The sequence below is a fragment of the Thalassophryne amazonica genome, chromosome 5 (assembly GCF_902500255.1).
Source record: "Thalassophryne amazonica chromosome 5, fThaAma1.1, whole genome shotgun sequence".
NCBI lineage: Eukaryota > Metazoa > Chordata > Actinopteri > Batrachoidiformes > Batrachoididae > Thalassophryne > Thalassophryne amazonica.
Window position 1 is genome coordinate 54605587 of NC_047107.1, and position 24592 is coordinate 54630178.

The following is a 24592-nucleotide window of genomic DNA, read 5'->3' on the forward strand; positions in this document are numbered from 1 at the left end:
CTGAAAATTAAGTAAATCTCTTTACATTAGGGCTGTATGGGACTACATCTATTCATCAATTTTAAAAGCTGACAAGTTTCTTTGCATGACTGTAGAGCAGTATTTGTAACTACACACCTGTGTCAGAAACCTGCAAGAGACTCCAGGCAGCATCTCCTCCAGCTCTGCTCTCTGGTGCTGTGTTAACCAGCATGGCCACAGCAGTGCCAGCCAAAAGACGAGAGTCCCTGCTACAGCACTACAAGAAATGACAGTGAAGGATTAGGGGGCAATATACGTAAACATCTCCACATGATTTATACACCATATTAATACATGAGAAAGAAACCTGTCCAAGGATTATGTCCATCAGTGCCTGCAGGATTGTCTCCAATGTTGGGCTCCTGTGTTCCATTCTCCACACGAAAGGAGCCAATTCATTAGACAACAGCTGAAATATCTGAAGACACACCTGCACAGATCACAGTTTTCAGGTACAACGGATCCCTGATAGATAAATACCCACAAAAACCAACAAAAAGCTCAGATTCGGTCACCTTGACAGAAATATAGCACAATGGCCCATCTCGCAGGTCTTCTTCTCGAAGCACAACTGGAAATAGCTCAGCCAGTTTATTCAGCAAGGACATATACGATACACGCCACACCTCACAAGCAACACTGCTTTCTTCCAGGAACATGCAGACTAAAATCAGAAAAAATATGTTCATTAAAAAAAAAAAACACTGAACTTAACATCTAAATATTAGGAAACATTTCAAACACACCAACCTCTCTGCAGATCCTCCATGGATAATGTCTGGGGGGTGGGAGACAAACTAAAAGTTAGACTTTTGCTAAGGATCTGGGCCAACATTATTTGTGGAGGGTGGGTGCAATGAAGGACATGTAGCTTCCTGTAATACTTTTTTTTATCTCTCCTGTATAGTCAGTTGAAGGCGAAAGGATTGCTGTTTCAATGTGTATTTCATTTGTGAACAGGTACATTACTATTGCTGCTTTGCGCTAATATGCTCAACTATTGAAATTTCCACCATGCGTGTGACAGTTTAGAATAGGCGCATCGAAATACAATTTTGCCCAAAACATTTTCTCAAGATGGAAAATTTTGTCAGGTAGTACCTTAAGAAAGTCACTATTTTACTTTTGGCACACTGTAGAGGCCCACCCTAATATACATATACATAATTTGCATAATGACTCACAGGATTGTTTGGGATGTGAAGGACACCGATTGTATCATTTTTGGGGGAAAGAAGGCTGCACATGTAGGCCGCTGCACAAGCAGCCTTTGAAATGGAACAGACTAGTCGTGCCACTTACAATGTTATAATGTAAACACCCAATGATTACAGCCTTAGAAGCGTGCAGCCGCTAAACTAGGACATAGGTAACGACACAACATGGCCTGAAAATTTTTGCCGGGCACAGCCCTAAGCCCTAAGCTTAGCCCTAAGTAGGGGCCAGACCCTGAATGAAGACAGAGGCAATGTCACAGATTTTCAAAGCGGAAACAAACACTCTACAATGAGGAAAAATAGATCTTACAGCTGGGGACAGAAAGGCGGTGCAGAGGGTCATAAACACTGCCCTAAAGATCATCAGCTGCCCTCTGCCCAACCTGGAAAACATTGCCATATCCTGCCGCCTTAGGAAAACCAAGGGCATCACAGGAGACCCCTCACATCCTGCCTACCCCGTTTGACATGTTGCCCTCTGGGAGATGCTACAAGTCAACAGAGCCCCACATCAGCAGGCTGACAAACAGCTTCTTCCCCTGGGCCATACGTACAGCAATCACCCATGGACACCCACGCACACACACCCTCACCCACAGACCTACTTCCATAAACGCCCCCCCCCAGACAACAACCACCCAATCTACACCCCCCCCCCTCCCCGAGCAACAAATAACACAACACACCACCTCCCGCCGGTAGCACCTTAACAGCATTGGCTTCTGTGCCCCCAGTGTTTACAATATATATATATATATATATATATATATATATATATATATATATATATATATATATGAGGTCTGTCAATAAAGCAACGGTCCTTTTTATTTTTTTCAAAAACTATATGGATATCATTCATATGTTTTTACGTCAGACATGCTTGAACCCTCGTGCGCATGCGTGAGTTTTTCCACGCCTGTCGGTGACGTCATTCGCCTGTGAGCACTCCTTGTGGGAGGAGTCGTCCAGCCCCTCGTCGGAATTCCTTTGTCTGAGAAGTTGCTGAGAGACTGGCGCTTTGTTTGATCAAAATTTTTTCTAAACCTGTGAGACACATCGAAGTGGACACGGTTCGAAAAATTAAGCTGGTTTTCAGTGAAAATTTTAACGGCTGATGAGAGATTTTGAGGTGATACTGTCGCTTTAAGGACTTCCCACGGTGCGAGACGTCGCTCAGTGCTCTCAGCCGCCGTCGTCAGCCTGTTCAAGCTGAAAACCTCCACATTTCAGACTCTATTGATCCAGGATGTCATGAGAGAACAGAGAAGTTTCAGAAGAAGTCAGTTTCAGCATTTTATCCGGATATTCCACTGTTAAAGGAGATTTTTTTAATGAAAGACGTGCGGACGGATCTGCGCGTCGGGACGCAGCCGACGCGGTGCGGCGGCACAGGAAAAACACCTCTGTGTTGATAACCATTTGTGTTTTGTGTTGTAAATCCAGGCGGCTTTTGATGGCTTTCAGTGGAGTGAGTATATGAGAAATTGTTTAACAGCAGGACATGTTCCAACTTGTCCTTAAGGCTTTCAACAGAGGTGTTTTTCCTGTGGCGGAGCGTCGCGTGCCGACGCGCGGACCCGTCCGCACGTCTTTCATTAAAAAAATCTCCTTTAACAGTGGAATATCCGGATAAAATGCTGAAACCGACTTCTTCTGAAACTTCTCTGTTCTCTCACGACGTCCTGGATCAATAGAGCCTGAAATGTGGAGGTTTTCAGCTTGAACAGGCTGACGACGGCGGCTGAGAGCGCTGAGCGACGTCTCGCACCGTGGGAAGTCCTTAAAGCGACAGAATCACCTCAAAATCTCTCATCAGCCGTTAAAATTTTCACTGAAAACCAGCTTAATTTTTCGAACCGTGTCCACTTCGATGTGTCTCACAGGTTTAGAAAAAATTTTGATCAAACAACGCGCCAGTCTCTCAGCAACTTCTCAGACAAAGGAATTCCGACGAGGGGCTGGACGACTCCTCCCACAAGGAGTGCTCACAGGCGAATGACGTCACCGACAGGCGTGGAAAAACTCACGCATGCGCACGAGGGTTCAAGCATGTCTGACGTAAAAACATATGAATGAAATCCATATAGTTTTTGAAAAAAATAAAAAGGACCGTTACTTTATTGACAGCCCTCGTATATATATATATATATAGAGAGAGAGAGAGAGAGAGAGAGAGAGAGAGAGAGAGAGAGAGAGAGAGAGAGAGAGAGAGAGAGAGAGAGAGAGAGGTAAAATGAAACCCGCAGAGGTACTGGACACCACAAAAAAAGACATCTTATACACCTTAAATTGTTTAAATATTAAGTATGCTCTGTATACTGAGTATACAGTACATACTTCATATTTAAGCATTTTGTGGTGTATAAAATGTCTTTTTTGTGATGTACAGTAGCTCTGCGGGTTCTGTTGTACCACCCCCCCATACAAAGACTATTCTATTCTATTGACCAAGTAACTCAAACTACACTTTTTAGTTCTAGAATTAAGCACTTTAAGATGCCTTTTTCAAAAGCTTTTTTATTTTTAAATACAAACCTTATTTTACTTTTGAGGAAAGAACATTATTATTAACAGAGTACCATTCAGATCAATATCAACAATAATAAATACTGTATAGATAGTATTGAACTGTGGTTAATTTTATTTGACAATCAATTACTGACTACACATTGATGTTGCTACATCTACTAACTACTTCAAAGTACATGGCACTGAATCATAATACATGTTAGACATTATGATGTTCCAGACCTTTGCTTTAGGAAATTTTCTCAAACTGGATCTCTTTGAATTTGGTAGGCAAGCACTTAAGTGCACTTGTTTCCAGAGCAGAAGGATCCCAGTTCAAGACCACTCATGCCCATTCTCCATGTAATGTGGAGCTGTGTCAGAAACAGCATAACAGCATCCAGTGTGAAACTTGCGCTGAATCAACATGCAGATTCAATGAGGTGATCCCAATCTGAGGCAGACCGGAGATGGCTCAGATCTGCTGTGGTGGGCCAGAGTCAAGCAGAAGATGAATGGACTTTTAGCTTCGCTGTGGATGAGATTCTATGACTCATCCTGGATAGGACACCAGTGCACCACAGGTTACTTCCCCAGCCAAGGCTGGTAACCAATTACAAATTGGATGCAAGGATGCAGACAGGTAGCATGAAGCACACACCTGGAATTGAACCCTGGATCCGCAGAGCCACCCTCTCTATACTGTTCAGACTGATGGACACTATGTAAAAGTGGTTAATTTTAAATTACATTTTAATGGCAAATGATAGTGGCAATTACGTTGTTCTTGTCCTGCTTGACTTGACTGCTGCCTTTGACACTGTAGACCACAGTATTTTGTTACACTGTCTGCAGAAGCTAGTGGGCATTAATGGTAGCGCCCTGGACTGGTTCAGGTCCTACTTAACAGACAGGACTATGGGCGTTGGTCTTGAGGTTTGTGAATCTTCCGCCGCTCCACTCTTACATGGGGTCCCACAGTGTTCAATTTTAGGACCCTTGCTTTTCTCCCTGTATATGCTTCTGCTAGGGCCTGTCCTCAGAAAACATGACGTCGCTTTTCATTTTTATGCTGATGATAGCCAGTTCTATGTTCCTCTGAGGAAAAGTGATGCCTTTTCACTCAAACCTCTGCTGTTATGCCTTCAGGATATTAAGGTCTGGATGGCCCTAAATTTCCAAAATTTAATAACAGAGGTGATTGTGTTTGGCCCTAGCGGCTCCTGTGTACCCTCCCCTATTGATTTGGGTCCATTGGCAGCTTATGCAAAGAGTACTGCTACTAATTTGGGTTTTAAGATGGACAGTGATTTTAAATTGGATCGCCAAATTAGTGCAGTAGTTAGGTCTAGTTTCTTTCACCTTAGGCAGCTTGCTAAGGTGAAGCCTTTCCTTTCACATCAGCACTTATAAACAGTAATCTATGCCTTCATTACTTCTCGGCTGGATTACTGTAAAGCATTTAATTTTGGAGTTAGCCAGTCCTTCCTTCCACATCTCCAGTTAGTTCAGAACACTGCCACAACACTCGTCTGCTAACTGAAGTATGAAACAGGGAGCACATTACACCTGTCCTGGCCTCTCACCACTGCCTGCCTGTGCATTTTAGAGTTTATTTTAAGATTCTTTTATTTGTTTTTAAATCTTTAAATGGCCTCGCCCCACCCTACCTCTCTGAGCTACTTCACCTCTATGCCCCTGCATGGTGCCTCTGGTCAGCTGATCATCTGCTCCTTGAGGTACCGAGTTCCAAGCAAATGGTCAGAGGAGACAGAGCATTTTGTGTTGCAGCTCCAAAAATTTGGAATGGTTTACCGCTGCACATTAGGCAGGCCAGTTCACTGTCTGTTTTTTTAAACTGATCTTAAAACATACTTTTATTCATTGGCTTTTAACACTATATGAGACTTCACTCTCTTTTAGTTGCTTTTGCTTGTTTATTGGTGTTTTTAATTGTTGTAGGGTTGTATGTTGTTTTTATGACCTTTATGTACAGCACTTTGTTTCAGTTTTTGCTGTTCGAAAGTGCTTTATAAATAAAGTTAAGCTGAGTTGAGTTATCTGCATCGCCCGTGTACAAAGATCAGGCCAACATCAGCAAGTCTGTTCTGTACCTGGTCAGTTTGGGTTATGGAGCTCAAACAGTGGTGGATTTCCCTAAACACCAACTGGTGGTTCATGTTGGAGAGATGCTTCAGCATCTGAAAAGAGCAGATTGGTCAGAATGGTGATCTGATTTAAGCAAGCAGCCTGAACCTAAACGATCCTGACCTGGTCCACTTTCCGGCTGGCTGTGGAGCTATTACCCATCTGCAGCTGCAGAGAGATGAGGACTCTGACAAGTAGGAGGACATGTCTCTCCTTCAAAAGATGGAGCTCTGTCGCTGAAAGTGGCCTCAGTAGTTGGGCAGCCTCCTCCAAACAGCGCTCCTTGCATCTTTTCACACTACTTCTGTTCAGACATGAATAAATCCACAGAGTCAGAAACATACAGGACAGCAACGAGCTGTGGTTAATAACTACCAACCTGGAAGCTTCAGACAACTTCTGAAAAAACAGCTTAAGTCTTTGTCTGACATGGTCTGTAATTTTGTCTTCGGTTATCATACAGTCCTGTAAATTTGTAATTAAATCCTCAAAAGCAAACATGGTAACGTAACACGCACTATACAAAACACCCAGTACTGAGACCCTGACACCGGTAAAACACTGTGCTCGTGCACTCGTGTGCTCGTCACGTGACCAATGTGGACCGACAGGGTTATATATCATGCTGCCATCTAGCGGCTTGGAGTGTGGCTCAGGCTTTTCAAAAAAGCAATGTACAGCATTTCAGATTTAAATTGTCGTATCTTCTTTCTTCCTGACATGCTGAAAAATTGATTGTGACTCGGTTTCTTGTTTCTTTCTTTTCATACTTTCCTCTGTTGCACATTGCTGTCGAGCTGTGCAACAAATCGCAGTAGATGATTCCTTCTACATATCTCATGTCCCACTGTAATCCTCTTTCCTCTACCTGTTTTTAAAACTATTTTTCCTTATTTCTGTGCTTAGAATGTCATATTGTTTGAAATTGTTTTTCATCTACCCGCTCTGGGACAAACACCCTTCCACTGAAAGTAACAGACGCAGTAATAAGTTCTTTATTACCTCCTCCACCAAGAAGGTAATGTTTTCACCAGCATTTGTTGTTGATAACTCAACAAGTAATGAACTGATTTCAATTAAATTTGGCGAGCAGATGGGTAATGTTCTGGAAAAGTGATTTTGATTTGCAGGTGATCTAGAATTTATTCATTATCTATACCTGCTTACTCCAATCTAGGGTCACTGGGGGTGCTGGAGCCCAGGCATAGGGTGAGAGGTAGTGTACACCCTGGACAAGACATCAGTTTATCGCAAGGCCACTTGTAGACAGACACATTCAAAATCTCACGCACGCCTACACGGGCAGATCTGGGGGATGCATGCGCCTCCTTTCATGGACCAAAACACCCACTGAATGCTGTTTCTGAACGCTCTATTCAGCAACAAGTGACTCAGCTTGATAAATATGTACCAGACCATGATTCACAAGGTATAGCAAGGTTGTTCACCTTTTTAACCATTGACAGTTCAAATGTTTTATGTTACTTGTCATCATAATGTCATAGCATCACATTCAAGATTGTGCAAGTCCAAATTAATTAAAAAACAGGTTATAAAGTATCTTTTCCCTTGTGATTGTATTTTGTGGTGAAATACACACCAAAATGCAGGAAATGCCACCTAAAAATTCTAATCTTTCTTGGGGGGGCATGACCCCAGAAGCTCAACGGACATACATTCACAACCCCCCCCCCCCCCCCCCCCCCATACAAAATCCTGGATCTGCCCTTGCACCTGCGGTCAAAGTGGGAGGAAGCTGGAGCCAGGGACACCACCAAAGATTTTGGGCCCCGTCGTGAAAAGAAGCCTTACTGGCCAACCCCTCCATATTATTTTGTCAGTGTTACAATTGTGTTAAGGGCCTCTCTGGGCCCCTGTCAATCATGGGCTCCTAGAATCCTTCTCCTTGTTCTCCCCTTTTCGGCACCCCTGGCCGGAGCACACGGAGGGAACCCACGCCAACAATCACTCTCACTTAACTTCTCCCTGTAGGATCCCTTTTCTATGTTTCCCCCTTCTCCATAGCTTCCTTTTCACCTCCAAAATGTAACTCTTTAGCTGTACAAGAGGTCTGTGTTGCCGCCATGTGTCTCTCTGTATCACACTGAGTCGCAAATTGCCATGGCAACGGAACATGATCCTAGCGAAAAATGGAGATGACTTTCCTATGGAGCTAAATCCAGGCCAAAAGTTTTGTAATCTGAAAATAAAAAAAGATTGAAAAAATGAATTTTGAAACTGAAAATTCAATGTTTGTTCTTGAATTTTATAATAATTTAAAAAGTATTATTAAAATAAGAATAAGTGTAAGATATATATTTTTCAGTTTAAATATATTTTTGATTCAGCTCTGTAATTGTTTTTTAATTTATTTTCATTCATATTTCTTTTTTCACCTTTAGATCTTTTTTCACTTTCAGATCTTATTTTTTCAGTTTCAAACTTTTGGCCCTGCTCTGGCGTGGGAGGGCGTGGCTTAGATTGAGAGGGGCGTGGAATTGTGAGTGACAGGAGAGCAATCAGTCCTCACATGATATTGCTTTCAGGAAACGTGGGTACTTTTATAGATAATGACTCTGCTCCCGTCTCCATCGTGGATTACTACGCGGCTGGCACGTGAAAGAAAATAGAGAGAATGAAAGCTTATTACGAGGCTTTAAACCCTCGGGAAACTGTTTATTGTATTGATGTGTAGCAGTTGGTTCAGTGGATCCATATGTTGTACCGGATAGTGAATTTAATGACGATGTAACAAAGTGTCCGGCAGTTTCACAGCGTAAACTTAATATGACCAGAACCAAGCAGACCGCCTGTAAATCCAAAGCCAAAGCCAGAAGAGCATTCCGTCTACCGGCGTTGTGAAGAAGCCTCACCGTTACAGGCCCGGCACTGAGGCGCTGAGAGAGATCCACTGCTACCAGAAATCCACCGAGCTGCTGATCCGCAAGCTGCCTACCAGGTCAGCCTCGCTGACCTCCTGCAGAGCATCACAGCAGGGCTCTGAAAGTGGAGGTCGGTCTTGAAGTCCTAAGTGATTTCTCTCACCAGGCTCTGGAAGAGCAGCTTGTGGATCAGCAGCATGGTGGATTTCTGGTAGCGGCGGATCTCTCTCAGCACCACGGTGCCGGGCCTGTAACAGTGAGGCTTCTTCACACTGCCGGTAGTTGGAGCGCTCTTCCGGGTGGCTTTGGATTTGGATTTACGGGCGGTCTGCTTGGTTCTGGCCATATTAAAGCTTCCTTCAGATCTGCTGAGCCAAGTCTCTCTGTGTGTCACTTAGAAAGCTCGTAACACTCCACTGCTTGATGGATAATAACTGCTGGCAGCCTGTAAAATGAGCGACCTGCCTCATTTTTATGCGGTGACGCTGCGCTGTGTTCACGGTCTTGTGTGGATTTGGGACACATTGTTTTTTTTATGTATAGGTGTTAAACTTTACATTCTTGCATATTTTCCAGTTGTTAAACATCAAAAATGACCAAGAGTGGTCTAGAATTACTTGTAATAGACATCTTTGTCCTTAGCATCACTTTATTTACAGGTATCAAGACAATACAGTGGAGAGAAAGTGTTAAGTCATTAGCTATCAAACAAGGTTGGGTAGGATTACTTTGAAAGAATACATGTGGATTACATGGATGTATGTACATACATTTGGATTACTTGTAATCTGATTACTTTTGGATTACATTTCAAAGTAATCCTACCCAACCTTGCTATCAAAGTACCCACGTTTCCTGAAAGTAACATCATGTGAGGACTGATTGCTCTCCTGTCACTCACAATTCCACGCCCCTCTCAATCGAAGCCACGCCCTCCCATGCCAGAACGGGGCCAAAACATTTATTTTTTCAATCTTTTTTTATTTTCAGATTACAAAACTTTTGGCCTGGATTTAGCTCCATAACTTCCCAGTGTGGAAAAACGTGACGTTACCCCTTCTTTTCCTCCTTTTCTTAAACACGTTACACTGTGTAAATTACATTACTTCATACACTCAACAAAAATATAAACACAACACTTTTGGTTTTGCTCCCATTTTGTATGAGATGAACTCAAAGATCTAAAACTTTTTCCACATACACAATATCACCATTTCTCTCAAATATTGTTCACAAACCAGTCTAAATCTGTGATAGTGAGCACTTCTCCTTTGCTGAGATAATCCATCCCACCTCACAGGTGTGCCATATCAAGATGCTGATTAGACACCATGATTAGTGCACAGGTGTGCCTTAGACTGTCCACAATAAAAGGCCACTCTGAAAGGTGCAGTTTTATCACACAGCACAATGCCACAGATGTCGCAAGATTTGAGGGAGCGTGCAATTGGCATGCTGACAGCAGGAATGTCAACCAGAGCTGTTGCTCGTGTATTGAATGTTCATTTCTCTACCATAAGCCGTCTCCAAAGGCATTTCAGAGAATTTGGCAGTACATCCAACCAGCCTCACAACCGCAGACCACGTGTAACCACACCAGCCCAGGACCTCCACATCCAGCATGTTCACCTCCAAGATCGTCTGAGACCAGCCACTCGGACAGCTGCTGAAACAATCGGTTTGCATAACCAAAGAATTTCTGCACAAACTGTCAGAAACCATCTCAGGGAAGCTCATCTGCATGCTCGTCATCCTCAGCGGGGTCTCAACCTGACTCCAGTTCGTCCTCGTAACTGACTTGAGTGGGCAAATGCTCACATTTGCTGGCGTTTGGCACGTTGGAGAGGTGTTCTCTTCACGGATGAATCCCGGTTCACACTGTTCAGGGCAGATGGCAGACAGCGTGTGTGGCGTCATGTGGGTGAGCGGTTTTCTGATGTCAATGTTGTGGATCGAGTGGCCCATGGTGGCGGTGGGGTTATGGTATGGGCAGGCGTCTGTTATGGACGAAGAACACAGGTGCATTTTATTGATGGCATTTTGAATGCACAGAGATACCGTGACGAGATCCTGAGGCCCATTGTTGTGCCAACATCCAAGAACATCACCTCATGTTGCAGCAGGATAATGCACGGCCCCATGTTGCAAGGATCTGTACACAATTCTTGGAAGCTGAAAATGTCCCAGTTCTTGCATGGCCGGCATACTCGCTGGACATGTCACCCATTGAGCATGTTTGGATGCTCTGGACCGGCGTATACGACAGCATGTACCAGTTCCTGCCAATATCCAGCAACTTCGCACAGCCATTGAAGAGGAGTGGACCAACATTCCACAGGCCACAATTGACAACCTGATCAACTCTATGCGAAGGAGATGTGTTGCACTGCATGAGGCAAATGGTGGTCACACCAGATACTGACTGGTATCCCCCCCCCCCCCCCCCAATAAAACAAAACTGCACCTTTCAGAGTGGCCTTTTATTGTGGGCAGTCTAAGGCACAACTGTGCACTAATCACGGTGTTTAATCAGCATCTTGATATGGCACACCTGTGAGGTGAGATGGATTATCTCAGCAAAGGAGAAGTGCTCACTATCACAGATTTAAACTGGTTTGTGAACAATATTTGAGGGAAATGGTGATTATTGTGTATGTGGAAAAAGTTTTAGATCTTTGAGTTCATCTCATACAAAATGGGAGCAAAACCAAAAGTATTGCGTTTATATTTTTGTTGAGTGTAGTTTTGCGTTCATTTTTAATGTACAGGAGTCTCGTTTTCTTTCAAGTAAGGCGCTTCAGTGACGCAGGCACGTAGCTGAGTTTACGTGTTACCACGTGATGACGGATAAACAAATTAGGTTTCGATACGCTGCTTCATTTTTTGACTCATGCTTCGTAGCGTCGTTTTGTTTTGTTTTTATATCCCGATGGATAAACCAGATGGCTGATGTGGTTTATGGCTGCTTTTCCTCTCCTAAATCACACTTGTTGTTATTCATTTTATTCTTCTTTTCCTGGTATAACACCAAAAGCGCTATCGGTAAGACGCACAGTTAATCCGTTAGCATTTGCTAATCAAATTTCTGCGGCATTAATGAAGAATTACACAGGGGTCAAAATTTAAAATGTTTCAGTCATATTGAAAGGTATACTATATTATTTGTCTGATAATAAAGATTCCAAAAATGTATAGTTTGGACTATCTGTGAGTGAATGTTATGGTTTTATGGTGTTAAAAACAGCAAAAAGGATGACAAAGGTCAATTTCAGTTTGTGCAGGGGTCAAAAGTAAAACTGCTCTAATTTTAGTAAAAAGTGATGCAAATTATTGGTTGAGTTAATAGAGTTTTTAAAAGGAATGCTTTGCATGATCTGTCATGCTTAGTTATCATATTACACTATATAAATAGGTTATAGAATCCAGTGGGCATCAACCTTGTTTGACCTTTACTTTGGAGACCAAGCATTCAGCACAGACAAAACTATTCCATCTGTTAGCTCCACCAATAATTTGAACCACTTTATTACCAAAATTGGCACAAGCTTGGTGAGGTGATGGTCTAGTGGTTAAGCATTAGGCTTGAGACTAGAGGATCCTTGGTTCAAACCCCTGCCTGACTGCAAAATCACTAAGGGCCCTTGGGCAAGGTCTTTAAGCCCCAAGTTGCTCCCAGTGTGTAGTGAGTGCCTTGCATGGCTGCACCTTGACATTGGTGTGTTTGTGTGAATGGGTGAATGTGAAGCATAACTGTAAAGCGCTTTGAGCATGTGATGCAGATGGAAAAGCGCTATATAAATATATAAATGCAGTCCATTTACTTTAACCTTTGACCCCTATACAAACTGAAATTGATCTTTGTCATGGTTTTTGCTGTTCTGACCCTTTGAATCCACAACATTTAGTCAAAATCAAGTCTATACCTTTTTCGAATCATTATGATCAGACATAATATGGTATGCTGTTCAATATGATTAGAACACTTTAAATTTTGACTCCTGTGTAATTCTTCATTGATCCCTGTAGGTCATTAGAGGTCAGCTCCAGGATGCCTCCACATCTGAAAATAAGCATTAGTTAATTTAGAATATGTGTGCCAGATTTCATGCTTTTGTCACAAAAATGCATAATCATTTTACCTATCTGCTGCATTATAATATGTGTTGCTAGCGTGTAATGCAACAAACCTAAATGTGTTATTTCACCAGTTTTCCATCCATCCTATCTAACTGTAAGTGGGCCAACAGCCACCACACTGTTGCTGGGAAACACTTCAGACATCTCTCTGTACCTCAGGACCGTGTTTCCATCCAACACCACTGGTAGGTAATGTGCACTGTATCCATGGTGGTTCTAGAGAGGGGTCAGGGTGGGCCAGTGCCCATGTAAGGACAAGCTTAGTACTACCTATGGCATCTATCAAGATTAAATATTTTGATTAGTAACAATTAAAAATACTAAGGAGTATGAATGCGGAACATTATTGTAAATGACCCACAGCAAAAACCACTGTCTATTTAAAGGAAAAGAAAACCCGCTGATAAACTACAGCTGGGAAGATAGGCTGTGCTATAAACGAATGATTGATGTGTATAAATGAAAATAAGAAGCTCTTACAACTGAAATATCCACCTCGAAAGTTGGCATTTATGCAGAATTCGACAAATTCATAAATGCCGCCATTGACACAATTTTAGCCAATCACACACACACATATATATATATATATATATATATATATATATATATATATATATATATATATATATATATATATATATATATATATATATATATATATATATATACACACACACACACACACACACACAGTGGCTTGCAAAAGTATTCAGCCCCTTGAAATTTCACGCATTTTAATTTGTTTATGGCTGTAGAGATTTACTTTCAGTTTGAGTCTAATGAAGATAATTTTAGAAATTTTTATATTAAGAAACGTGGTTTACTTTTTGTATTTGAAATGCCATATCCAATTACTTGTGCTACTAAAAAGGTAGGCACAATGTATACAACTGGCTGTTAATTCAGTATTTTTGTTGTACTCCTTGACTTAAAGCTAACAATCAACACGAGTAGCACATCTTGAATGTTGAATTTCAGCTCCTCTCTGGTGGTGCACAGAGGCAAAATGAAGAAAAAAAGTGTTACTGTCTGATTATTTATGGGCCTGACTGTAAGACAATCAGTTTGCTGATTCCATGTTCAAATAAATGTAGTCATTGCCAAATATAAAGGGCTGTAACTAACAGCAATTTTAATAATTGATTTATAATTGTTTGATACCTTGTTTTTCTTTCGGTTTTTAAGAGCAGTTGCAAATCACAGTTTGCCAGGGCTCAAGATGATTTCTTCAAATTGATTGTTTTGTCTGACCCAAAGACATTTATAATTGTAGTACTATAGAACAAAGAAAAGCAGTCTAATCATTTCAGCACTACTTTGATACTCACTCCTCTTCTGTACCATCCAGGTGGCTAAAAAAAAAAAGATATATTTTTGTGAAGTTTTGACCAACATGGTTTTGTGTTTTGGCTTTTTGGTTTGTTTTTTGAGTGGGGTGACGAACTGAGAAAATTTATTTTAGATTTGAAAGTTTTTTCTTCTTTTTTTTATAATTCCTACTTGGCTACATTGTGATTATGTAATCTTCTAATTGGACAGATTTGATGGTTTTGTTACAGGATACATTGACCCACCTGCATGTGTAGCTGAGTTAACAAAGTGGATTCTCTCGAGAGAACAGGTTGGAAAGGTAGGAACTCATTCATAGACTGAATTAAATATACTTTGTGTGCACATATCACATACGTAAAAGCATTTTGAAACTTCCTTTATCTTTTTCATCTTATTCCTCTGCTTTTCCTTCTTCTTTTGACTGCTATTGTTCATGGTTGGCACAGCTGATCCTTCATCTCCATCTCAATCTGTTCTCTGTATCTTCATCTGTCACATAAACAATGTGCATGTCCTCCCTCATCACATACATAAGCCCCCTCCTTGGCCTCCTTATTCTCCTCCTGCCTGATGTTCCAATTCTCAGCATCCTTTTCCCAGTATATACTGCACCCCTCCCCTGGACATACTCAAACCACATGAGTCTTATCTCTCTCACTTTGTCTCCAAGTCCTCTGAACTGCACTGTCTTTGTAATTCCTGATCCTATCCATCCTTGTAACTCACAATGAAAATGGTAGAATCTTGAACTCTAAATAAGTAGGTAAAAAGTAGGTAGGTAGGTCTTGGAGCAGAGCAGATACCATTAGGGATAAGGACCTGGCCTATAAATATGTAGACCTGGGTTTGAATCCTGTCTGTGTCCTTGGACAACACATTTAACTTGCATTTTGTCAGTCCACCCAGCTGTAAATGGGTACAGGTGGCCCTTGGTTGGGAAAATAGCCTGCATCTGACTGGCATCCCGTCCAGGAAGAATCATAGACTATCATTCGCTTCATGCTATGGAATCCAGTGATTACCCTGCATAGAGTCCTACATAGGCCTCAGAGCATATGTAGCACTCTGTGTTGGTCTTATTGACTTTCATTCACCGTCTATCCAGAGTGTACTGTACCTCTACGTACTTCCTACTCTCACTACAGATCACAGTGTTATCCCCATCACCATTGCAGACAAGAAAGGGCTTAGAACCAGTCCTTGATGCAAACCCACCTCCACCTTGAACCTCGCTATCATTCATGCTGACTGAATATCTCACTGCTGTTACACTGTCATACTGCACCATCATCACATACTTTTCTGCCCCACTTCCTCACACAATACCACACATTCTTCCTCTGAACCCTGTAATAAGCTTTTCTCTAAAACCATAAACAATGCAACGTCTTGTTTTTCTCTGTACTTCTGCTCAAAGCAAACATTGCATCTGTAGTCCTTTTTCTGAGTATGAAATCATATAGAGCTCCAGTTCTTCTCTTAGCCACTACTGCTGACCATAAATTCATGATGTGGGTGATCAGAATTATGTCTCTGTAGTTACTGCTGCTCTGCACATGGCCACAATTCTTAAAACTTATACACTTCTGTGCCACTCCTCAGGCATCCTCTCACTTTCCAATATTTTATGAAACAGTCTGGTTAAAAACTCCACTGGTATCTATCCTAACCTTGCAAGGCCACAGTGGCCTTGGTGGGCATCAGACCCAGGGTTTGGAAATGAAAGAAACTGAAAAGTAAGCTCATTTCAACCTTTTGAGTTGTGTTAACAAACCAGAGGGGATGGACTAATTTATCTATTTATTCCCATACTGCATTTTAAAGGGTACAGTACATGCAAAAGCTGTTCTAAAGCCTAGGAAATTAACAGAAATTTGTTGTCCCTAAAAAAGTAAATTTGAATTTGGTGCCTGGTGTCATACCTTGGGAATGTTGCATTGCATTTGGATGTGTGTGCGTTTTCTGTTTTTGAGCTTTAATTGATCTAAATCATACTGACATACAGACAGAAATCTGATGAGTGATACTGTGTATAAAATATCACTCCTTTACCTTTAAAACAGTCATTTTTACATGTCTTCATATCTGTTGCCACAGGTTACACATGCAGTCAGATTTTTGAGGAATTAAAAAAAAACAAATGGCCAAACAAAAACTTCTATTCACATTCCATAGTTCTGCAGAACAAAATGCTAGAAAAATTCCCTAAAACACTGGAGACTTTTTTTAAGTAAGGATTTCAGTACAGACCTGAAAACTGGCAGTTTTCCTATTAAGAACAGTGTCCTCCAGCTGCAATTTCTTTCAGGTTGATCTGAGATGGTCTGGTGGGATGTTTTTCTTAAATTTGATCACCTCTGATGGCGTGACCCCCATGCAATTCTCACATTTGTTTCTTTTTTTTTGATTACTCAGAATGCTGTTCGAGTTCAGGTACAACTGAATCGAAGCCTGCACTTGTGTGCTGATAATGAGACAGACTGCTGTCCAAAGCCACTATGTGTTCTGGAGACCCTTCAGCTGTCTGCATGTTCGGGTGACACACCTCAGGCATCACTACTCATCCAGGTCAGGGTATATGCCCTGCTGTTTCCTGAGGATGCTGGACTTTGTAAGAAAACTCATATCTTATTGTATATTGGGCTTTCATATCGTGCACATAACTTAGACATTACAACCAAGTATTTCACATTTAATTTTGTCAAAATTTCTGTTTCACTTCAGCTAATATAACCGTGATTCCCAACCAAGTGTACCAACCACTGGGCTCTTGTCCATGTGACCTCACACTCAGAGTGTGTGATATACGTTGTTGCTGTGACAAGGTATTTACATCTTTTACTACATGCTGATTATTAAAAGAACAGGGCTTTTTTGTTTTAAATAAAATATTTATTTCAGTATTTGTTGTATTTGACTTGCTTGACTCCAACAGGACTGTTCCCCTGGAGATTTGAAGTTGTTTGACTCCCACTGTCTGCTGGGGCCTTTTGGTGGACAAGTCTCTCCCACCCCAAACTATCAGTGCTCCGCAGTGTCCTCTGAACATTTTTCAGATTGGATTCCATTTTTATGTGTCACTTCACCACCTGAGAACAACCCTTATCTTGGCCTCTTTTATCAGGGAGACAAAATGTGAGGAATGGTCATTTTATTCGTGAATGTTTTTTGTTTGTTTACTTGAGAGATTATTTTTTATTTATGTATTTAATTATTTTTGCATATTTTTTACAAAGTGTGTCTTCTGTGTATCTAGCACGCCAAAACCAGGCCCGTCCTTCAAAAGCCCTGCTTTGTCAGCACCATTGACTGTCAGTTTTTATACCCAAGGAAGTCCAATTTTGACTCTAAGTGATCAGCACTTCACCATTCCACAGGTTTGTTGTTGGTGCTTTTTTCTTTCATCATGCACTGTGGTATAGCTTTAGTCTATAAATTCTAAGAATTTTAAAATTGCTCTCCCCAGAAAGCCCTTGGACAGTGTGTAAACAATGCTCCTGTAGCATTCTTGAAAAATTTCAAGGTCCGGTGTCTAAATCTGCTGCACTCCTGTCCAACTGAAGCTCCCTTACAGACATCAGCAACTGATTTAAGGATTCAAGTGAAGGATGGGCAAGGGGGTATGCTTTGTTTAATCATAGCATTATTTGTGACCATTCAAAGCTCAGTGAATCACTTTATTTCTTGTTTTTTGTGTGGGGGTATGCTCTAGGTGTGATTACAGTGGAGGTCAGGGACCACGTGGCTGTTGATTTGAGTCCATTTATTTCAAGCTTGGGTGCTCCGATGTCCTCAGGTATACTCTTCACAATGCTTTTCCTATGATAATTAAATGTTGAAAATGTGCACAATTGTTTACATTAATTTTATTTTTCTGCAGATGTGAGGCAGATGTGTGAGAATGTGACCTTGGCCTTAGATTACAAATTCTACTGGAAAGGAAACAGAATCACAGATATTACTGTAACGCGCGCTGTGGGGACTGTCATCCTGGAGGGTAGTGGTCAGTAAGATTTGATTTATCACCATTAAAACTTGATAGATTTAAATAACTTTGAGATCATTTTTGGTATCCTGTTTCTTTGAAAGGGGCATTAACTTCTACCTATTCTGCTGTGTTTCTCAATGGAGAATTCATGGGGGAGCCCAATTCAGGGAACCCATGTAAGTATAGGATGTTCCAGACTGAAGCTGTGTATATAAATTATATTATTATTTAAAGCAAACAAACAATATTAAATAACAGGGTATCAGGAAGGAATGCCCGTTGTTGCTGGAATTGTGGACACATTGGACAACAATACAGGTGGAATACAAAGGAGTACAATAAATCTTTGGAAACCAGGTAAAACACATTTTTATGATCATAGTGCAGCTAGGATAACTACCTCACTGCACAGAACTGTGTGTAATATATTGTCACTAAAAAAAAATAAAAAAAATAACACCATACATTTATTTCCTTTTCTGACTCTTAGTGGGTGATGGACTCTGTTCTTCTGCTGAGAAGAAACCAGTTCTGTTTGGTGAAAATTCAACCACAGGATGTTTGTTACCTGTCAGCAGCCAGAATCTGAGTCAGTGTGATCTCCTGAGGTAAGAAACTAAGCATGACCTCATACTGTATGCTACATCTATAGCATGTCTACTTGCCTAAGCCAAATTTCTTTCATGTTCTGCAGAGAGACTGTTACTTCTTTCCAGTCAGCTTTGATTACATCCACATATGTGGCTAAGAGCGGAAACCCGGGTGCTCTAACAGCAGCAGACTGGGTGAATATAAGCTGTAAGTAGATGCAAGAATAAATTATACAAAGGTTTTTGAACAATCTGAATGCATGGCTAATCATTTTATATGAGCATCATTTTTGTTGTAATTTTACAGCTTATACAGTAAATCTAACATTTATAAAGTTCTGCAAAATCATCGTTTTGTTTCTCACTCCTGTACATAATATGAAATTTACAGATGTGACGCTGAACTCAAGCAGTGCTATGGAAGATAGAGCTGGCACATGTTATGGGATTCCATCCCACCAGCACATCCATGTTTGGACTTTAATCACTGGTGTGATAGATGGATTACCTCAAAAAGAAATCACCTCTGTACAAGTCAGGTGTGCAGTAAGAACACATTTATTGTGTACCCCTATCAGTGTGTGCCACAAAATGTATTCACATGTTGGATAGGGATGACAAAAACAAAACAAAACAGATACTTTGTTTTTAGTTACAGTTTGTCGATTTGGGGACTGGAGTGTGGAGGAGGTGAGGTCTCTTCATATGTGGACCCGATGGAGACACAGTTATTTCCTGTTACTACGTCAGTCACCTTTACCAACATCCCCATCAAGACAGGAGCGCCAAAAACCAGGTGCTTCCTGAAACATCAAAACCACTGTAACAGGGATGTAGGTCACAGTTTCCCAAAATCAGAATTCTGCCACATTGGCAGAAACAGCTGAAGCAGTCATGAATAGAGCTGCACAGGGCTCAGCAATTTCCATATGTCCAGATTCACCATCCAACATAGTCAATATCTCCAAGATAACATAAATCCACTTGGGACTTGTGGGTAGACTGTTTGCTTTTATAGAGCCAGTTGTGAAATGCACAACATGCTTTCAAATATTTATTACAATATGGGCATTACTTTGTGTGCACTGCAAAAATTCAAATTCTTACAAGTATATTTCTATTTAATCTACACTTAGTATAAGACACAATCACTTAAGTAAAATTTCAGTACAATATAAAGACGTGTTTTTAGATAATGCATCTTAAAAGTCTTGTTAAATGAAAACATCTTTTGAGTTTTAAGAGTGTATTAAATGAGCTCTTGATTTCTGAATTTTTACTTGTTTCATTGGCAGATTTTTAAAATTGGTTCTGTTAAAAACACCTTGTTTTGTTAAGAAAGTAAATTTAAAAAGGAAAAAAATGTGCCAATGGAACAAGTGAGAGTTCACTTGTCAACATCAACATACAGTATGTACATGTCAGCAAGCCTGGCTTTGGTTAAATGAACCCTGTGCAAAACTTTAAACTGTATTATCTCCAGTCTAGTACAGGATGAAGAAGAGGAAATTCTCTTCAAGTGCTAACCACTGAGCCACCGTGCTGCCTGCTCCTAAAAATGTCTGCGACTATAACACAGATCAGTCATCTGTTTTCAGAGTCAGACAGTGAATTCTACATGAATGACCCTTGCAAATACATTCTCGGGTACCGAGAGCAGTGTAATGCTGCTGCTGGCCAGGCAATTATTCACCCAGTAATAACAGCAGTCTTAGCAGAAGACATTAGACTGCACAATTTAATAAAGTAAGTTATTTTAGCTTCACAGCAGGGGTGGTGGTCAAGCAGTTAAGTGTGGCTCTTTACAGAGCGGAAGGTTCCCAGTTCAAGACCACCTCTACCCAGTCTCCATGTAATGTGGGGTTGCGTCAGGAAGTGCATCCAGTGTAAAATGTATGCCAATTCAATATGTGTATCTACTGTGGCGACCCCTAGTGAAACGAGAGATGCAAAATGGACTTAGGTTCTTTGAGCTTCTCTATTTTTCCCTTGGGGTCACCGGAGCATATTTATTTGGCACAGTGTTTTTTTTTTTTTAATATACACCAGATGCCCCTCCACATAACATGGAGAGTGGGAAAGGGCGGCCTTGAACCAGGAACTTTATGCTGTAGGAACAAGCGCACTAACTGCTTGACCACCACGCTGCCCAGAATGCACAACTTCCCTTACCAAAAAGTAGTACATGCAAGTATGTTTCAAGTATACTTCCAGTTTACTTTTTATATACTTATCAGTACTGTTTTTGGTCAGGGTTAGTATTCATTACAAATCCAGAATTTTGTCCATTTCTACCTTCTTGTATTTGTAGTGCTCCAAAGAGTACCAGTCATACTGTATATCCAGAGCAGGCAGAGAAAACGTTTGCTAAGGGCCACAGTGCAAGTCCTGTTGTTTTGGCTCTTTAAATAGTTTTGAAAAGTACTCGTGAAGCACTATAAAGGGCTGTAATATTTAATGTATTTTGATTTTCATTACAGCACCATTGATTTTTCCTAATATTGAGTGATGTGACATCTGGAGCTCTATATAAAAAGTCTGTCTGAGTCTAACCTTCAGTTTTATGCTTTGTTTTTTACTTTTTGTTTTTCAGGTTTCAAATCAACTACACGGAGTATGATTGCAACAGGAATGATGTATGTTGGCCTGAGCTGGGTTTCCCTATCACCAGATATTACACAGGTGAGAGTTTGTCCTCTCTTCGGGAGACTGGTGCACTACTGTGCCATCCTTTAGTGGTTATACAGTTTTTGACATTATTTTAGTACTCGTCAAAATTAGTCTGAGATGGTGGCATTCCAAAACACTGACTTACAGATTTTATATAGTTTTTTTGTGTAACAAATGGATTCAGAGTTTGATGTGATTTAAGTTGTAATGTGCTTCAGTGAAAAGGTAGGGAGAATGAGAGCATTCCCAAGGGAAGGAGTTGTTGATGAACAATTTTAATGAATGTTAAGTGCAAGCGTGTTGGCATGGAGCATAACAATACAGATAATGCTGGACAACATTTTTTTCTTTTAAGATTTACTTCCTGGAGGTTGGAGGGGGGATTTGAGATTATGATAGACACTGCCAAGATGAACACAAAAATACTTTCAGATTTGATCAGTTAAGATTTTGGAGAAACATTAAAATAAAAATAATTAAATCACTTTATTTTTTAACTACATAATGATGCTACCCTTATTGGAGTAAGCGGGTATAGAAAATGGATGGATGGATAATAATGCCGACAGATTATTCCAACTGATTCAAAACCTACTGTTACATATACTCATTAACTATGCTGTTTCCTGAAGTTCCTGTTCATCAACATTAGGGGTTTCTACTCAATGGACTTGTGTGCTCTTTGATTGCCCCCTTTTGGTCCTAATTAATTTTATTCTGACTTTATGCCCCACAGGAGAGCCATATTCTCAGTCACTGGCTAAGGGCCTTATCTTGGTTTTCTTCTTTCTCATTGCTTCTGTTCTTGGGACTCCATGGAGACAAATACGACAGGTGTGGAACAGCACCTCTCTATAAAACAAAGGGTTAGAATGACCCCTGATGAAAATGCAAAGGAAGACAAGTGGAGGCAGAATAATAGGTGAATGTTGAATCTCTGTTACAACAAAATCATGTTCTCTTGTCACTAAAATGTGCTTTCCCATATTATATGAGTATCTCCTTCTTGCTTTTTGTAAATAGTTTTACTGTTGCACTTTTTTGTTATTAAAATAATATTTTTTATGGAATCATTTCGGCTCAGCCCTTGAGTGTACTCCCTCAGGCAGCTTAGTTTTTTTGTACGCTAATGCCTGTGTGTGTTAGGTACTGCACATACAGGCCCTGTGCTGAATGATGCCTTGAAATTCCTAAGTTGATATGGATGCACATTCCTGAACTATTTAGCAGGTACCAGTGTGCAGGAGGTGCCAGCGCAGTATGTCATGTCTTCCTTTTCATGCAGACTCTTGAACAATGTTAAAAACATGGATATTTCAAAGATTTCAAAATAAAATGAATATAGACTGATGTGATTGGAAATAATGGCAAACCGAGAAGTAGACGAAAAGGTGTACTGGGAGAACAAGAAATGGAAACAGATAATATGGTATTGTCTACAACCCCAATTCCAATGAAGTTGGGACGTTGTGTAAAATGTAAATAAAAATAGAATACAATGATTTGCAAATCCTCTACAACCTATATTCAATTGAATACACCACAAAGACAAGATAATTAATGTTAAAATGGATAAACTTTATTGTTTTTGTGCAAATATTTGCTCATTTTGAAATGGATGCTTGTACCACGTTTCAAAAAAGCAGGGACAGTGGTATGTTTACCACTATGTTGCATCACCTTTCCTTCTAACAACACTCAATAAGCGTTTGGGAACTGAAGACACTAATTGTTGAAGCTTTGTAGGTGGAATTCTTTCCCCTTTTTGCTTGATGTGCGACTTCAGTTGTTCAACAGTCCAGGTCTCCGTTGTCGTATTTTGCGCTTCTTAATGCGCCACACATTTTCAATTGGCTACAGGTCTGGACTGCAGGCAGCCCAGTCTAGTACCCACACTTTTTTACTATGAAGCCACGCTGTTGTAACACGTGCAGAATGTGGCTTGGCATTGTCTTGCTGAAATAATCAGGGACGTCCCTGAAAAAGACATTACTTGGATGGCAGCATGTGTTGCTCCAAAACCTGGATGTACCTTTCAGCATTGATGGTGCCATCACAGATGTATAAGTTGCCCTTGTCACCATCACAGATGCCCAGCTCTCCACAATTTCTCTTATACTCACTCGACTGGTAAGCACTGAAAGCCGAGATAGGCATGTCCCAACTTGTCCTCTAACACTCCGAAACGGAGGTGTTCCTTTGTCTTGCTTCATCAGCGAATCGGTCGTGATGCGCGAAGCCTCCGCGCGGCTTTCCATGACAGAATCTCTTGTTAAAAGTAAAATCTGCTGGAAAATGGCTGATGTCCAGCTCTTGTGATAACCAGAGAAATTGCACACGGCGGTCCCGGCTCCACACAGTGATCCGTTTAGAAATGATGTGGTGGTTTCTGCCTCTCGATGGCGGCTTGGAGCGCGGCGTGCCGTGCACCATTGTGGGACGTCCTTAAAGCTGTAGTAACACTCTTATTCTCTGTGAAGCCCGTAAAATTTTCACCGAAAGCCAGATAAATTTTTCGAATGGTTTCCAGCTGCCTATCTCTAACAGTTTCTGAAAAAATTCTGATGGAAAAAAAGCCCAAATCATTCCGCCATTTCCTCGCAATGAAACAACGACGAGAGGGGTGGACCAGTGCTCACTCAAAGCCTGCCCACAGGCGAATGATGCAACCGACAAGCGTGGAAAAACTCACGCATGTGCACGAAGGTTCAAGCTTGGCTGAAAACATATGAATCAAATCTATATAGTTTTTGAAAAAAATAAAAAGGTACGATACTTTTCTAACAGACCTCGTATTTGTTGTCTCTCTGCCGCCTGCTTCTGTTTTTTTCTCTCTGTTTGATGTGCGGCTCCATCCAGAGGTAGGAATGGGTGTCTTCTTCTGCAGGCCTCCCATCCTGGACACCAGCAGTAACTCCCAAAATTTCCTGTATATTTGTCTAGTGTGTTGGCAGCATGGCCCAAGCAGAGTGTCGCCCCTTTCAGTCTGGTCTACTTGAGGTTTCTTCCTCAATATCATCAGAGGGAGTTTTTCTTTACCACTATTGCCTATGTGCTTGCTCGAGGGGTTGGTAAGGTTAGACCTTACTTATG

At 41.0% G+C, this 24592-nt stretch overlaps 2 protein-coding genes across 2 annotated transcripts in view; one reads left to right on the forward strand and one right to left on the reverse strand.

Moving 5' to 3' along the window:
• The window catches only part of si:ch211-225b11.4 (thyroid adenoma-associated protein homolog), a 52752-nt gene extending 46302 nt beyond the window's left edge, over positions 1-6450 (reverse strand). The window contains exons 1-7 of the mRNA XM_034170290.1: positions 6277-6450; positions 6021-6201; positions 5864-5950; positions 772-799; positions 537-685; positions 329-451; positions 118-238 (exon numbers count right to left, since the gene is read on the reverse strand). Of these exons, the coding sequence (XP_034026181.1) occupies positions 118-238; positions 329-451; positions 537-685; positions 772-799; positions 5864-5950; positions 6021-6201; positions 6277-6398 (811 nt within the window). The 5' untranslated portion in view covers positions 6399-6450. The remainder of the gene's footprint in view (positions 1-117; positions 239-328; positions 452-536; positions 686-771; positions 800-5863; positions 5951-6020; positions 6202-6276) is intronic.
• A 5217-nt stretch (positions 6451-11667) lies between these two features.
• tctn2 (tectonic family member 2) lies at positions 11668-22555 on the forward strand. Its single transcript, XM_034170291.1, has 18 exons — positions 11668-11821; positions 12988-13101; positions 14479-14549; positions 16667-16862; positions 16976-17076; positions 17187-17386; positions 17508-17628; positions 17718-17871; positions 17964-18047; positions 18132-18254; positions 18341-18415; positions 18498-18596; positions 18730-18847; positions 18934-19037; positions 19221-19368; positions 19482-19625; positions 21423-21511; positions 22236-22555. Exons 1-18 carry the CDS (start codon positions 11722-11724, stop codon positions 22355-22357), a joined length of 2163 nt encoding a protein of 720 aa, XP_034026182.1. The 5' UTR covers positions 11668-11721; the 3' UTR covers positions 22358-22555.
• The last annotated feature ends 2037 nt before the right edge of the window (positions 22556-24592 follow it).